The sequence below is a fragment of the Tetrao urogallus genome (assembly GCF_951394365.1).
Source record: "Tetrao urogallus genome assembly, chromosome: 13".
Lineage (NCBI taxonomy): Eukaryota > Metazoa > Chordata > Aves > Galliformes > Phasianidae > Tetrao > Tetrao urogallus.
The window spans coordinates 17,572,611-17,589,270 of NC_136826.1; the positions used below are offsets into that span (position 1 = coordinate 17,572,611).

A 16,660-nucleotide genomic window follows, 5' to 3' on the forward strand; every position below is an offset into this window, starting at 1 on the left:
GGGCTGGGCTGGGCCGTGCGCTGCGGGGAGAGGGCGGCTCAGCACGGAGGGGTTGGGGGGGACGTTGCCATGACGACACCCCCCATCCCCCCCCATCCCCCCCCCACCCCCTCCCCTTTTTTTTCAGGCTGTCGCTATGGCAACCCGCGGTTGGGTGTGTGCTGGGGGGGAGAGGGCGCGGCCGCGGAAAGCCCCGGGCACACCGAGCGTGGCTCCCGCCCCCCCGGGAACAGGGGACGGGGATGGGGACGGAGGAATCGGGAGGAGGGAGGGGAGCAGGGAGGGGAGCGCGCGGCCGCCTCTCACCCCCAGGCGGTGTCGGCAGCGCCAGAGCGGGCCGCGCCGATCGCTGCTCAGCGCCGCGGGAGGGGCCGCCACGCCCCGCGACGCCGCTGTGGGAGAGGCCGTGCCCGCCATTGGTCCGCCGCCGCTCGGCGCCCCGCCCCTCCGCTCCCTCTTCGCTCTCCCATTGGTCGGGAGCGGTGCCGGTCTCTGGCCATTACCAACGCTCCCGTGCGAACAAGGGGAGGCGGGGATGAGGGCGGAGCACGGCACGTGGCGGGGGCGGGGCCGGGTCGGGCGCTGCCGGGGTTCTCCGGAGGGGCGGGGAAGGAGACGAAGGGGAACGGGATAGAAAGGAAACGGGCAATCCGCTCTCGCGCGGTCGTGTCGAGCCGCTGCACCGATCTCCTCCCCGCGGTCCGCCCCACCCGCGGCGCGGGCCTTCCGCCACCGTTCGGCCGCGGCTCCGCCCGCCGCGAGGCGGTGCCCGTGCCCCGCTGCCATGGCAATCGTGACGTCACGGGCCGGGCGGAAATGCGGCGCCTCGTGCGGGGCGGAAGCGTCGCGCTGTACGGCGCTTTGCGACGCCATGGCGGAGGAGTGGCTGGGCGCCGAGGCGGCGGGTAGCGGTAGCGAGGAGGAGGAGGTGAGCGGGATCCGCGGGGCTGGCGCGGCGCGGGGCTGTGCTCCACGGCATCGGGCGCTCCGCTGCCCCGCGGGCTCCGGTAGGGGCACCGAGCGGAGTCGGGGTCGGGGCCGGGCCTCATCCGCTTAGGCCCGGCCCCGCTGACCGTGTGCCCGGTGCGGCGGGAGCAGGAGGATGGCGAGCGGCGGCACCAGCAGCTCCTGGAGGCGGTCAGCGCCCTCACGGGGCGGAAGCGGTGAGTGTGGGGCTTCGAGCTCCCGCTGCAGCCCGGCGGGAGGAGCACGTGGCGGCACGCTGCGCTCCCACGCGGTTATTTCATTTTTCCTACTTTATCGTCCTGACAGGCGGAAGCTGGCCGAGCGCTCCGAGGCCAGTGCACAGGTGTCAGAGTTCAACGTTAGCTGTAAAGGTGGGATCCCTTCCTAGCTCCTCTGTTGAGGAGGGTGCTCCCCGTCTGCTAGGGAGAGCTCTCAGGGTGTGCTGCGCTGGGCTTTGGAGCTGAAGGCGCCTCTTCCTGGTGCTGCCCTACTTGGTGGCACCGTGGTGGTGCTGATGCAGAGGGTCTCGTGTAGGTGCCGGGGAGAAACTTGTCTTGTCTGAGCTCCTGCAGCCCATTCGTGCCCGATCTGCCCTGAGTGGTGTGAAGAAGGAGCTCAACAGAGTGAAGCAGAAGAAGGCAGTGGAGCTGCCGCTCAGCAAGGAGGAGGCAGAGCGGGTATGTGGGGCTGCTGCAGGCAGCACACTGTGGGCGTTCCAGCCTTAAGGGGCACCCTTTAGCCCTTTCGTGTCTCTCTGATTCTGTCTGGCTTGTCTTGTTCCACAAATCAGCTTCTCTGCTCAAGTTTTTTCCTTCTTGCTCCCACCTGCAGGTTGTGAGGGAGGCTGCCTATGTCAAGAGCTCTAAAGATGTTGGCAAGTGGCAACCAGTGGTCTTGCAGAACCGCCGTGCAGAGCAGTTGGTTTTCCCTCTGAAGGAGGAGATTGTGGCAGTTGCCCCCCTGGAGCAAGTGGTTTCTGCATGGAAGGTGGGTGCTCTCACATGCCCAACACTGCCACCTCTTGGACGCAGTTCAATTTCTCCCCCCTGCTTTTATTTAGTGCTCAGTACATCAGCTAAGCCTCCTGCTTCCTAGTCCCTCTCCTGACCTAGGTGCCTACTTGTAGCACTCAGCTGCTTGTCTTCGAGTTAAAGGGTTTTGTTCACAAAATGCTGTGTGCCTATAAATTCTGGTTATTCTAGTGTTGAACACAAGTTCCCTTGTAGTTTGCGTTGCTCCTCAGGAGAGTTACTCATCCTTGGAGAGCTTTCCCAGGTCAGGGCAGTCTTTATCAAGCTCCCAGCTCAACAAGCACCTTCTGTCTGCATAGAGGTTTCTCCTTGTCTCTCGTGGGGCCTGGGACTTCGGCTTCTTTGTGCCCTCCTATGGGACTGCTCTGGCATCAGGAAGGATGGGAAGGTGTGTGTGGGTGTTTGTTCCTGCAGTCTTTTGTGCCTCATCCAGTCTCACTGCCTGTTCTGTCCCACCAACAGCCCCGAACTCCCCTGGAGCAGGAGATCTTTGGTCTGCTCCACAAAACACAGCAGCCCATCACAGACCCACTCCTGACACCTCAGGAGAAAGCCTCGCTGCAGGCAATGAGCTTGGAGGAGGTGAGTGGTTCTTTCTGCTGCGCTCTGGCTCTGAAGGCCTCTTCCTTCATGCTTTTCCTTGCACTGTGTTTCCTGGCAGGCCAAGCGGCGGCGAGCAGAGCTGCAGAAGGCTCGAGTCCTGCAGTCCTACTATGAAGCCAAGGCTCGTCGAGAGAAGAAGATCAAGAGCAAGAAGTAAGGCTGTAGCATTGCTGGGCTCAGTGATCTGGGGCTCAGTGCTTGGGAGTGGTGGAGGAAAGCAGAGAGAAGCTGTGCTTCTTCCTGCACAAAACAGTGCTCCCTTGCCGAAGCAGAAGCTGCACGCCTGTACCAGATCTCACTCCTCAGCTGTCTGCTCTTGTGCTGCAGGTACCATCGTGTGCTGAAGAAAAGCAAGAGACGCAAGGCCTTAAAGGAGTTTGAGATGCTGCAGAAGTCAGACCCCGAGGCCGCCTTGGCAAAGCTGGAGGAGTTGGATCAGCTCCGGATGGAGGTGCTGCTTGCTTGCTTCTCCTTCGTCCTTTGGAAGTCCCTAATCCTGGGAGTGTTCTTTCTGATGCTTCTTTTTGCCTCTGCCCTAGGAGCGGATGAGTCTCAAACACCAGAACAAGGGGAAATGGGCCCGCTCACGAGCCATTATGGCCAAGTATGACCTGGAGGTGAGATGCAGCTTGGGAAATGGGAGGACAGCTGAGAGCTGGGCAAGGAAGGTGGGCTGTTGTTTCTGGCTTGTGTTAGAAACCTCTCAATCCCATCCCAGGCCCGCAAGGCCATGCAAGAGCAGCTGGCCAGGAACAAGGAGCTGACACAGAAGGTGCGGGTGGAATTGCCAGAGGAGGAGCCAGCTGATGTGCCCGAGGAGGACCTCACTTCCACAGCCATCCCTCCTGTCTCTGTGGGAGCGAGCAGAGCAAATCCCTGGATGCTGGGCAAACCCAGTGACCCAGCCCAGGAGCCTGAGGTGCCAGAAGACCTTGGAAATGCTGCAGTGCCAGTTGCTGTAGAGAACAAGGAGGAGACGTCTGAGGATGAGGAGGAGCTGTCAGAGGAGGAGGCGCTGCTACAAGACTTTCAGCAGAAGCGGCAAGCACGGCAGCGGCAGCCAGGGAGTCCTGAGCAGCACAGTGAGGAGCTCACAGTCCTGCCTGGAGTCAGCAGTGTCACAGAGCAAAGTGGGTCGTTAGGTTTGTGTTTTCACTCAACTGTCCTTTTCTTTCCTCTCCTGTTCATGGGGTGGCTGTTCCTCCACTGTTCCCTTGATGCACAGGTGTTGATGAGACAGAAGAAGTTTCTGAACAACTGCCAGGGGATGCCTCCATCCACCCAGTCAGTGTCGAGGAGCAGGTGAGCCCAGTGATCGAGCTGCCTCCCCAGGCCCAGGAGGAGCCCTTGCTGTCAGAGCAGCTGCACCGTGTGCAGACAATGGAGGACATTGAGGCTTTGGCCTCTGAGGAGCTCGCAGCAGAGCAGGAGAAGCCAGTGACTGTGAGCACAGAGAAGCCAGCACGCAGTCGGCAGGAAGGCAGAACTACACCCAAGCCTGCCAAGAAGCCAAAAACCAAGAAGAAAATAATCAGCTTGCAGTCTGTGCTGTCTGGAAAGCTCCGGGAGGCTCAGTGCCCCAGCCTACCTGCAGTCATGGTGGAAGAGGTGAGCAGCGTGGGGCTGTCCTGGGCTGGGGGCCGTTCTGGCTGCGGGGCTGTAACTCCCCTCTCTGCAGGAGGGTGGCTTTGACCAGCGAGGAGTGATCACAGAGGCCTTTGCTGGAGATGACGTGGTTGCCGACTTCAATCGGGAGAAGCACAAAGCAGAGGAGGCTGCGAAGCCACAGCCGCTGAACTTGGTTCTGCCAGGCTGGGGCGAGTGGGGAGGCACCGGCCTGAAGCCCAGCAACAAGAAAATAAAACGGTATGTGTGGATGGGCTGCAGCAACGTGCCTCAGCCCTGCTCCGGCATCTGATGTCCTCACCTGTCTGGCAGGTTTCTGATCAAGCCAGCCCCAGCCCCTCCCAGGAAGGACCAGCATTTGCCCCACGTTATCATTAGTGAGCAGCGCAACATCCACGCAGCAGCACATCAGGTGGGTGCTGGAGCTGGCCTGGGCTTTGAGCAGAACCTTTTCCAAAACTTCCCTGCTTGTAAAAGGGCCATTTAGTTTTGACAGCCCCGGACGCAGTGGGTGAGGTGGAATTTACAGCCCTATTCCCTTGAGCGCTCTTGTATCAGCTGTCCTGAGGCTTACCAAACATTGGACTTCAGGGAGGAGGGGCTGAGCAGGTCGTGGAGCGATGGAAGTCGATGTCCACATGGGACGAAAGCAGCCCCGGAGCGCAGGGCCGGGTCACTGGCAGCATCACCCTCTCTGCTGTTTCCCTGCAGGTCAGCGAGCTGCCCTTCCCCTTCGAGAGGCACCAGCAATTTGAGCAGTGCATCCGGACGCCCGTGGGCTCCACGTGGAACACGCAGCGTGCCTTCCAGAAGCTCACCGCTCCCCGTGTTGTCACAAGGGCGGGCCACATCATCCAGCCTCTCTCTGCTGAGGATGTCCCCTCCGTGGCTGCCACAACTGACAGTGGAACCAAGCTGGCACTCAAAACCCCACCTGAAGAGCATAAGCAGCTCTCTGGCCGCCCCCGCAAGAGAGCACGATAGCTTGTGGGTGCCAGGCCTGACCCCCGTCGCACTGGGGAGCAGGTGGGGGCCGTGTTCCAGGGCTGCCCAGGTTCCTGGTTCTGTCTTAGGGCTTTTTAACTCGGCAATAAAAGCGCTGGGCTGCCGTGTGTGTGCAGTCTATGTGGCTGCCCTGGGGACAGAACAGCTGGTGCTCTGCTGCCTGTCCTTGGGGCCTGATGCAGGGCAGGCCTCTGTATCCCATGGTAATGTGAATGGCTTGCTGTGGGTCAGGCTGCTGGGGTGCAGCTTGGGAGTGGGGGGGAGCGTGGCAAGAAGGTGGAGCCACTGCTGTAGCACTGTCAGTGCTAGGCTGGATCTCATCTGCCTCTAGTTTTTGTCTCTAATACCTTGTTTATTACATATATAATTTCATCTTGGCTAAATTGACTTCCAGCTTGCTCTGTGTGCCTTCTGCCTCCTCTCCTGACTTCAGTGGTTTGGTGAGCAGTGGGTCTCTGGGGGGGTCTCTGCCTCAGCATAGCCATCTTCCCCATAGCTGAGCCATGCATGTCTTCCTCAAATGGGGGCACTTAGGGTTGTCCCTGCAGGCCAGAGGCTGGCCAGGCACTGTGCTGCAGCAGTACAATGAAATGGGAGCAGGCTGGGAGCCTTCCTATCTCTTCCCACGTGTGCTGTGTTTGTGCCAGCTGGAGAAACACTGTCCCAAGCAAGGAGGGACTGCTGCTGGAGCTGCTGCTGTTCCGAGGAACCACATCCCTGGCGCTGGAGCAACATCCTCCTGCCTGGGCACTGCAGCCAGGCTGGCTCCCCCCATGTCCCCTACAGCTGTGTGGGGGTGGGGGCATATCCTTGGCCCCTGGGGCTGGGGCAGTCCACCCAACTTGTGGCATCCCATAATCCTGCATATGCTGGGCTGTTTCACACTGCAAAGGAGAAGCTGTTTCACTTTGGGCTGATGTGGGAGTAAGAGGGAGGTTGGGATACAGAGTGGATGCTGCCCTTCTGCCCTTACTGGGGCATCACCAGCCCCATGCGGTGCCCTGGGGCTGCTAGTTAAAGCTCACTATGGGCAGGAATGCAGTTGTGTTGTTGGGAAACACAACACAGGGCTGAAAAAAGAAAAAAAAAATGAAAGGAAAAGGCAATTGTTTCCATACCACGATGCCAAGGATCCTGTTGCAGGGCTGGTGCCCCCAGGTCCAACCCCAGCTTCTTTCTGTCCAAGATGCTGTTGGAAACCTTTGCTGACAGCCCCTGGGGATGTCACAGGATTTATTGTTTGTTATTTATTGTTTGTAAAACCTGAAATGCCCTGGAGCCAGGGGGGAGGCAGTGCCTGGGCTGAGGTGTTTGCAGCCCCTCTGCAGCCAGCTCAGCCTACCTGGTGGAGTGTCTTGCTGGGGACACAGAGACCGTGGGGCCTTCTCAGCTCCCCCATGGCAGAGGCACTGTGGTGATGGTGGCACTGTTAGGGCCTCTGGGTGCTGGTCTCGGGGAGGACTGAGGCCATCCAGACTGAAGGTTGCTGAGGTCCCTGCAGAAGAGCAGAGTTAAAGGCTGTCACAGGCTGTGCCCACCTGAGCAAGTGACACAGACCTGCTGGCGTTCAGCTCCTCAGTCTGAAGGCAGCTTCAATGCTGAGTTTTGGCTGCCGGTGCCTAATCCAGGAATGGCCAGATAGGAGTTGGGCTGAGGCTTCCAGTATCCGGAAATACTTCCAAAATAAATGGAGAAAGCATTGCTATGAGTGACGGGGGGGAGGTCACAGGAGGACCCAGCAGCAGCAGGGGACACTGCTGAGGACACTGTGCCCCCTGCAGCCCCCCCCCCGGGCTGCCCCCGTGCCGAGGGTAGATCACATCACCCCGACACCCCCACAGAAATAAGGCTGCAGAGCACAGCCACATCGGTGCTCGCTTTTTAATTAAAAAAAATAAATCAGGAGCTGCAAAGGCGCTGCAGGAAGGGGCTGCTGGGGATCCCTCCGGGCAGCTGCCGGTACCGCACAGCGCCCCAGGAGCTCGGGCGAGTCCGAACGCACCGAGACGAGAGAACACCGCGGTCCTCCACCAGGCACGGAACCCCCGGAGAGCAGCGGCGTTGCTAATGCGCACGCCGTCCCCGGAGAGGGCTGCTGCGAGCGGCTGCAGTTTGCTCTTACTGGCCTACTTTCCGGGCGACGTCAAAGCCAGGTTTACAGCGCGTGGAGCCCGGGTGAGGGCGGCCGAGCTGCCAGCGGGGCCGGAGGGAGCGAACCGAGCTGAGCCGAGCCCGGAGCGGCCGTGCCCGGCGTGGAGACCCCATGGGGAGCTCCTGGAGGGACTGGGGGGGGGGGGGGGATTTGGCCATCCGGTGCCGGGGCTGCGCGTGTCCCTCGAGAGCGGAATGAATGGAAAAGGCAGATTTAAAGTCAATAAATAAAGGGGGTTTTGTTGTTGTTTTCTCTCTTTCTTTCTTTTTTTTTTTTTTTTTTTTTTTTTTTTTTTTTTTTTTTTTTTTAGGGGAGGCTATAAATAACCTGCAAAGTACTTCATCCGGGCTATTCCTCAGGGTGAAATTTCAGCCCCCGCCGGAGGCCCCCCGGCTTCCCATGCTATGGCATTGCCGGCATCAACCCCGGGTCCCCCCGGCTGTAACGGGGCCCCCGTGGCCATCAGCCGGTCCCGCACCGCTCCCTCTCACGGCGGAGCTCCCCCATGCTGGGGTCCGCAGTGCCATCCCTGTCCCCTCCTCCCCGGGCTCCCTCCAGCCGCAGCAGCGGCACCGCTCATCCCACGTCACCCCATAGCTCAGGACAGCCCCTATCCGCAGCATCCAGGCACGGTCCGCGCATCCCGGCCTGCACAGCCCCGCGTTTCCGTGGAGATGGCATCTCCCGAGCCCGCACAGCCTGAGCGGGAGGGTTTCCATGGAGATGCCGTATCCAGCACGGCACAACCTGCGCGAGAGATTGCCGCTGCGATGCCGGAGCCGGGACCCTGGTGCCTGCAGTGGTGCCGATCCCCCTGAGGACAGGTGGCTGCCACCCGTGTGGCTCCTGTGGTGGCAATGTGCTTCCTCATGGAGGTCGGTAGCAGGCGGGGGGATGCGGGCTGCTGGCCACCAGACTTGTCACTGCTGCTCGGGTCACTTGGGTTGCGCCACAGCGTCACTTGCTGGGTGTCCTGGAGGTGACAGATACCCAACTGTCCCCGCACCCCGAGTGTCCCTGTGTCCCCATGTCCCCTTGTCCCCGTGTGTCCCCAGGCAGCTGAGCAGTTAGGGGAAAGCCCCTGCATCCCCCCAGTAAGCGCACCCCAGCTGCCACTTGTACCTCTCAGGGCTCTGCATCCACAGAGATGCTCGCCAGCAGGGATGAGGGTGACAGTCCTGGGATAGCAGTGTGATACCGACGCATGGCTGGTCCCAAAATCTCCCATGGGGCCGAATGTCCCCTGAAGACAAAGGCTGGACACAAAGCTGCGTGCAGCCACACGCTGCCAGCACTGTGAATGGTGGCCGACACGGAGCTCATCGCTGGGTGCCGTCAGCCTCTGGGCACGGCACTGGGCTGGGAGCTGCTCCCAGAGCCCGGGGCAAATCCCACAGCCGGGTACCAGCGGTGCTCCTATCCCCAGCTTCCCGTGTCCCCGGGGCTGCCGGCAGCGTGGCAGATCTGCAGGCACGTGCTGCCAGACGCCGCGTGTGCAGCCTTCAAAGGCCGGCTCTCTTTGTCTGCGATCACAATTAGGAGCGCTCGGTGCCTCTTGAAGCCAGACCTGGGGATGGGACAGCAGACAGCTGAGCTGCAGCAGGGAGAGGCTCAGAGCTGTGCCACGTCCCAGGCGTCCCAAACCTCTATTGCTTTGCAGTGTCTTCTAAGGCCAAGGAAGAAGGATGGATATGGCAGTGCAGTGACTGTCACCTCGGCCTCCTGCAATGAACCTCCTGCAGGACACGGCAGGGACGAGCCCTGCTCTGAGCTCCCTGCAGTAGTCGTGGATGGCACAAAGCAGCACAGCCCACAGCTGGGAGCAGGGATCACCCTTCCCAGCACTGAGCCATGAAGGGGTTGGGGTGCAGGGAGGAGGAGGAGGCGGCGGCAACCGTTTCAGTGGGAGAAGTCATAATTCTGTAGCTGTAGCTGGGATGGAAAACGGCACGGCGGGGTCTGCGGTGGGAGCTGACACCTTTTATTGCTGTCGCACGCCAATAAAACCGAGCTGAGCCGACTGCCCGGCTGTGGATGCAGCCTCACTCTTTGAAGCTGTAGGAACTGCCCCAGAGAAAGCCCAGCAGCCCCCGCAGCAATGGCCCCCCGAGCACAGAGCCCCAGCGCCGCTCCAGCCGCCACGGCTCCACCTCGGGCCGTGCTGTGCAGTGGGGACACGTGGGGTGGGATGAACCCCGTGCACAGCACAGGGAGCACAGAGCAGCGGGGGGCTGCGGGGGGCTGCGGGAGGGGAGCGGGGCTCGCGGTGGGGCCGGGGGAAGCTGTCCCGTGGAACTGTCAGGATCTCATGTTTCACCCAATGGAGGATGCCCCGTAGAGTTTTTAGCACCTCAATCCCATGGGGGATGCTTCGTATTCCTCAGATTTCCCCATTTTTAAGGAGCGTCTGTTTTTTACGAGTGGTTTTTTTTTGTTGTTGTTGTTTTTTTTTTTTTTTTTTTTTTTTTTGCGGAAGAGCCGCAGAATTTTTTTAGCAGCACCTTTCAGAGCTCCCGGGTGTGGATTGTCCCAGCCCGGAGATGTCGAAGCGTGGGCCATTTCCAAGTGACAGCAGCTGGAGCAGAGCTGTGCTGGAGTCTGCACCCCTCACCCCGAGCGCTGCGGGACGGGGCACCGCAAACCGGGAGGCATTAACGGCACTGCTACGCAAATAGGGCAGCGCCTCGGGAGCTCGGGGGCAGCTCCGGCCTCCGAACCTGGAGTCCCGGCTCCGTGCGGCCGCAGCGCACGGGGCCGCGCGCAGCCCGGAGGCGGTGGGGAGGTGCGGTGCGGGGCAGAACCCGCATCGTCCCACTCCGCGGGAGCGGTTCCCTCCCTCCGGGCCTTCCCGAGCTCAGTGCCCTCCCGAGCGGCAGAGCGCAGCCCCGAGGCCTCGGCCGCCCTCCTCCTCTCTCGGTCCCCGTACACCGCGAGGCGCTCCGCACCGCCCCGGCGCCGCCGTCCTTTCCGCCGTTCCCCCGCACGGCGCTGCGCGGGGCCGGGGGGCGGCGGGGACCTCCGCGGGGCGAACCCCGGGTGTGGTGGGGGGCGACACCCGAGCGCCATGTCCGCCGCCGCCCCGGGGCCGCGCTGCCCGAGCCCACGTCGGCCCGGCGGGGCGGGGCGGGGCGGGGCCGCTCGGACACTCCACGCCCGTTCCGCCGCGGGGCTGCGGGCAGCGGAGGTGCGCGGTGCGGTGCGGGTTCCGCGCTCGCTCTCCGCCGCGCGGTGCCCGTCCAGCGCTGCCCGCCGTGCAGCTCCCGGCCTCCGCCCGCTCCTCCTCCTCCTCCTCCTCCTCCTCCTCTTCCCTCCCCCCACTCTCCGCTCCCTCCCCCTGCGGGTGCGGGCTCCGGTGCCCCGGCGCGGTGCGGGTGTGCGGTGCGCGCCGTGCGTGCGCTCCCCCCCGCGCCGCGCCTCCACCCGCTCGTGGGTGCGGAGCGGCCCCTCCCAGGCGGGGAGCAACCCCCGCCGCCCCCCCCACCCCTTATCCGCGTCCCTCCTTCCTCCCTCCCTCCTCCCGCCGCGGGCCGTGCCGGGCGCGGAGCCCCCTCCTCCCTCCCTCCCTCGCTCCCTCCCCGCCGCCCGTTCCCTCTCTCCGGACTCGGCCGGCTCCGCACAGCGCCCCCCCCATCGCGGGCAGGGCGGGCGCGGGGCACGCCGGGAGCTGCAGTCCGCGGGGCGGCGCGGCGGGCGGCGGGGCGCGGCGGGCGGACTACGGCTCCCGTCATCCCCCGCGGCGGCGGCGGCTCGCTCTCGCCCTCACACTCCGGCTGCCGCTGCCAGTGTCTCCGCCGCCGCCGAACCGCCGCTCGCCGCGCCGCGGTCCGACCCGCCGCCTCCTCCGGGCAGGGGCCCGCCTCGCCCCGCCGCTCTCCCCGCTCCGTCGCCCGCCTCGTCGAAGGAAACAGGTGCGCGCCCGGCCCCCCAACCGCCGCCCCCCCCCCCCTTCTCCAGCCCCGCCGCCCCGCGCCGGACGCCCGGCCCCGCTCGCACGGGTAACCCCGGGCCCGTTCGCCCCGCACCCACCGCCGGGGGCGGGCGGACGGCGGCGAGCGGACGGCCCCGCGCGGCCCTCGGACGGGGGTCTCCATGGAAACCGGTCCCGGGACGGCGGGCGAGGGGGGGTGCCGAGGGGGTGTTGGGGGGGGGGGGCGGTTGGCAGCGTCCCGCTGCGGGACGGCGGCGGGCGGGGGCGGCGCGCGGTGACAGCGGCGGTGCCGCTCCGCTCCGTGTGCCCCGCGACGGCGCCGCGTGCCGCTGCCCGACCCCGCGCGGAGGATCCGGCGCCGACACACCGAACACCGGCGGCACCTGCCGCTGCCGGGGGGTCCCGGGGCCAAACGGGGCGGGGCGCGGCTCTCGCGGTGCGGTGCGGTGCGGCGGTGGCGGTGGGACGGCGATCGCTCCGCGCGGAGTTTGGCGGCGTGGCCGCGGAGGAAAGTCCCGGTGGCGGCGCGGCCCCGCTCGGTGGCGGAAGGGCCCTCCTCGGGGACGGCGCCCCACGTCCGGGGCTGCCCCTGCCCCGGGGAGCGGCCTCGGGGAACAACTGTTGAGCGGCGGCGGGGCCTGCGCCGAGGGGTGCCCGGGCGGACCCCCCCCAACGGCGGGGCGGTGCGGGGTGGGGCGGGTGGGGGCCGAGCTTCGGCGCTGCCCCCGCTGCGGCCCCGCGGCTCCGGGCGGGAGGGGCCGTGCCCGAGGTGCGCGGCGGCGGCGGCGGCGGCGGCGGCGGGACCGGAGCGGCGCTTCCTGCCGGGCGGGCAGAGCGGAGCTCCGGCGCCGTGTCCGCAGCCTGCATCCCGACCGCCGCTCGCAGGGCTCTCCCCGCCTCCTCGCCCGAGCGCAGCCCTCGGGGAAGGGCACCGTTTATGCTCTCTCCGAGCATCCGCTCCCGAGGAGCGCCGTTCTCCGTCGGTGCTGCGGGGGCACCGCCGTCCCCGCGTCCCGCACCGCTGTCAGCCGTCGGCTCTCCGCGAGGCCGCGGCTCCGTGCTGCAGGGCCGGGCTGCTCGCCGTGCCGTGCGCGACGCGGGCCTTTTAACGTCTCTTTGCAGATATTCCCGAGCCCCTCCGTGCCGTTTTCTCTCCCCGTCCCTTTAAAAACCCGCTCCTGCCGCGGGGACAGCGCGATGCTCGCTGTTGTCCAGCAGCTGTATTTTGCAGTAGCCGACGTGCAGCAAACTTTATTTTATTCCACACGAGGATGGATTTTCTTTATTTTCCTCTCTCTCTCTTTCTTTTTTTTTTTTTTCCCTTTTCCCTCCCAATTCATCACGCCGAGTATCTATAATTACTCGCGGTGCTGCTGTGTCTTTAAAGCAGCTTAAGTAAATGCGTTGAGCAAAGCCTGGCTCAGCACCGCAGCGCTCCGGGGCTCCACGCAGCCCGGGGGATCCCAAACCCGGCGGGGTCGGGGCTGCACTCGGTACTTTGTACCCACTGAGCCGGGCTGGGGCCGATCCCTGCTGGCCAATGGTGCCACACTGCTGCAGCTGCTCAGTCCTGCTACAATTCGTTGCTTTTCTCGCCTATTTTTTCCCGTTGGTGCCCCATGTAGGTCCTGGGAGAGGACCATCACGACTGGTTTTTCTTTTTAAATTCTTTTTGCGCGCAGTTCTCTTGAAAGGGTTTTTTTTCTGAGCTGCTGCTTAGGGCTGAATCCTCTCTGGGGCGCCAGGGGCAGCCTTGGCTCCAGACCTCTGCACCTCAAATGGACGCCCGACAACCGCATCTAAAAACAAATATGATTTCTCGCCCCTGTTACTAATGGCAACGAAGATTGCCAAAGTGAACAAACTCTCAGGAGTGAGCGAGGCCGTCCCCGTGGATGCACATCGCTTCCTCCCGGCCCGTCCCTGCCCCGCCGAGGGGCAGCTCCACTGCTTTGGCTCTCATCGATGGCAGCAGTTCGTGGTGAATGCAGTGCAGGCAGGGAGTCCCTCCCGGGTTCCCCACATCCAGGTCTGCTTTACGTTTTTGAGTCATCGGGGTGGGAAAAAGTGGCATTCTGCGTTTTGCTCCTCTCCTGGATCGTGTTCCAAAGGTGTCTCCCTGGGTGTGTTTCCAGGGTCAAAGTGCATCCCGCCGGCTGCCCACAGTGCCCCCTGGCCAGCCGTGCTGCGCAGCGCTCACGGTACCAGCAGCCGCGTCCTCCTGCTTTCGTGCTGCAGAGGGATGTGCCGGACTCGTGCAGCGTGCTCAGAAGGGAAAAGCTCCTTCCCTTTTCCCTTTTCCCTCTTCCCTTCCCTCCCTCCGTGCCGCTGTCCCAGTTATGCGGCGTTTCACCGTGCTCGGCCCCCATCTGGCTGCATCCCTTTGTCTGCGTCGCACCAACTTCGCACTGCCGCAACCCAGAGCTCAGCACGGGGCTCTGTGGGGCTCTGTGGGGCTTTGTGGGGCTGCTGCTGCTCATCCAGGGGAGCTCTCTGCAATTCACAGCCCCGCTGCTGTCAGCGCTGCGCATCGCGGCTCACCGGGGCTTTGCTCGATGGTGCTGTGCAGCTCTCAGCCCTGCCCAGAGATTGGGTTTGGGGCAGCCCTGCAGGGGGGGTTTTGGGGGCCGCTGAGGTGTGTTGGTGTCCATCGGCTCCTCCCTGGCTGAGGCAGGGTGGTGGTGATCGGTGGGCGCGTAGCTTGTGCTGCAGTGGTAGGGTTAGGGAGAGGGAAGGTGAGCGGCTCAAAATCTGAGCCATTTTAGGATGGAGCTTGTTGGGGGGTGAAGCTGCCACTGGCCTAAAGCTGAATGCATTCACAGTGTTAAGGAGAGGCTGGCACGAGGAGTGGGGAAACGCAGCCGCTCCGTTCCCTCCTGCATGGGTGCACCGGGCACTGCAGCGCAGAGTGCTCAGAGCCAGCGGTGCCACATGTGCTCTGTGGCTGTCACACACCTCTGCTGTGCTAATGCCAGGGTGGGAAGTGCCATGCGGGGGGCACAAGCTGTGTTAGGAAACCTCAGCCCAAGCAGCTCGAATCAGGATCGCAGAGGATGAGGAGCAGGGCTGCTGGCAGTGCAGGAGGCTCGGCTCAGCTGCAGGGAGCCGATGGGTGAAGCTGGGAGCAGCCCATCCACCATCCACCAGCTCGGCCTGTGCTGCAGCTGCAGTTGTCCTGGCACTGGAGGGGGATTTCTGTATAGGTGATTATTAGAAAGGATCTGTTCCCAAAGAACTTCATCTCAAGGAAGTTGTTTCCAGGCTGTGTTGCAGAGGAGAGAGTTGTGTCTTGGCTGAATCCAAAGGGACTGCCAGGCACAGTGAGCAAGGTGCTGACTTGAGCAGGGTGTGCTTCTCCTGCAGCAGAGACATCTTCTGCTGTGCTGATCTGGAGACTGGTTTGCACTGTGGTGTCCTGTCCAGCTGCAGGGCAGTGAGGGGGTTTGGCATAGGGAATAAAGAGCCCCTTTGCTCTTGGTGAGTGTAATCCATCCGTGTTAGTTCCATTGAGCATCTCTTGCAGGGTTTGCTGTTGGAAGCAGTGTTCAGCCCCTTTCTCACCAGCAATTCCAGAGCATGTTTTGTTTGGAGATGTGAAGGAGCTTTGGTATCATGCAACAAGCTTCTCTCCGAGCAGAATGGGATGTTGATGGTCTTCTTTCATTCTAAACTCGTTTTCTTTGGAGTTAATTAGAATTGGCTGGGCACCTATTTAGCTACATCAAAATAAAGCTGTGGTTTCATATACGCTTCTGTTGGCAGAGGTGCTGGATTAAACGGATTCTGTGCCAGGCTGCGCCCTCTCTCCCTCCTGGTGAACCCGATCTGGGAGCTGCTGTGGGCTAAAACCCTTGCAGGCAGGGAAGAAACCCACAGCACTGGTTTGAAACACAGATGTGCTCCCGGGTTGGGCTCACCCTGCATTGCCAATGGAAGGAGTGAGGGGACAGAAGGGCTTCAGTAGTTCCCTCTGCTACGAGGGTACACGAAAGCATGCCTTAGTTGCGTTCTCCAGGGGTTCTGCCAGTTTAATTACAGCCGTTTAAAGTCGTTTTGAGCTGAGCTGGTGCAGATGAGAGGTTGTGTTGACTTCACTCAAGGTCTCCTTGGGTGCCTGGCCCTGCTCTGCCCATTGCACACTGCAGCTGCTCCTACCCGTGTTTCTCAGACATCTTCCCTTGTCTGTGCTCTGAAGGATGCTCCTCTTTCGCTGGTCGCTCCCGTTTGCGTTGGAGAGCACGTCTGTCGTTCTCTCCATGTTGAATTCCTTTTCCTCGAGTTGAAAACATGATATATTTTTTTTTTTCTCTCTTCTGTTCCTTCTGGCTCCCTGTGGAATGCCTGTCTTTGGCACGTGTCCCGTGTCGTCCATAGAGGGTAGAGGCCAAGAATTCACGAAGCAGGGGCTGTGCTTGTTCTCCTGCCTCTCCTCTGGTGGCCGTCCTGCTCTGTCCGCCAGCTCTTACTCGAGCACTCCAAACGTGCCATCCCTCCCCGCTCCCCACACCGCCTTGTCCCTGCTTTTCCCTCACCAGACCTATTCTCAGACCACGCTCTGTGCTTGTTTTGATGCTCCAGCTCTCCTCTGAACTCCTGTCCCGCGTTGCACAGCCCCCTTCCCACTCACACAGTGGCTCCCTTTCCATCTCTCCCAAACCATCAGCCCCACCGCCGTGCTCGGGGGCAGAACCGTCCTCCTGCCCTTCTTTCAGTTTAGCCTAAGATGGTGAAATCCCCACAGATTGTTTGTTCCCCTATTTCCTTTATGTTGCATTTCACTCCAAGCATCGCAAGACTCCTCCCCTTCCTGCTCCAAGCCACCTCTCATTCTCTTTGGGTATGACCCTGCTCTCTGCCTCAGAACCTGCCCTGCTCCCCTTCCACCACACAGCCCTTCTCCCTCTGCGCCTTGTGCCCTTGGCTGGACGTTCCCCTCTTATCCTGACTCCCAGTTTCCACGGCTTTGCTCAGATCTGTGTTCATATGTGTGGATTTGTCTGTCACTTTCTTTTTTTTTTTTTTGCAAGCAAAATGCCCTGTCCCCGTTTCTCCTATGGCCCTGCTGTTCTGTTTCTGGATGTTGGCACACGGGCTGAGGAGGGGATATCTGGCAGCAGCTGTGCTCAGAGGGCACATTCAGCCCGGCCTGTACATCCCTGCACTCATCTCAGCATCGTGCATCCTGCTTCTGGTCTCATCCAGAGCTCGTGTCCCCGGGAGTTTGGTAGGGCAAAGACAGCCGAGCGAGGCTGGGGGTGACGTGCTGCTTTTAGCCTCTCCCTGCTCTCACCGCTGCACCGAGGACGCCCGGTGCCCCTGCCAGCTTTCCCTTCGTGTGTCCAGAATGCC

At 62.4% G+C, this 16,660-nt stretch overlaps 1 protein-coding gene across 1 annotated transcript; it reads left to right on the forward strand.

Moving 5' to 3' along the window:
- Positions 1 to 784: 784 nt before the first annotated feature.
- On the forward strand, positions 785 to 5,210 carry UTP14A (UTP14A small subunit processome component; the record flags this gene model as incomplete). Its single annotated transcript, XM_079541793.1, has 14 exons — positions 785 to 928; positions 1,096 to 1,163; positions 1,273 to 1,337; positions 1,501 to 1,643; positions 1,798 to 1,953; positions 2,460 to 2,579; positions 2,659 to 2,753; positions 2,928 to 3,051; positions 3,140 to 3,217; positions 3,319 to 3,730; positions 3,826 to 4,208; positions 4,279 to 4,466; positions 4,539 to 4,638; positions 4,938 to 5,210. The coding sequence occupies 14 exons, from the start codon at positions 785 to 787 to the stop codon at positions 5,208 to 5,210; spliced, it is 2,349 nt and encodes a 782-aa protein (XP_079397919.1).
- Between the last annotated feature and the right edge of the window lie 11,450 nt (positions 5,211 to 16,660).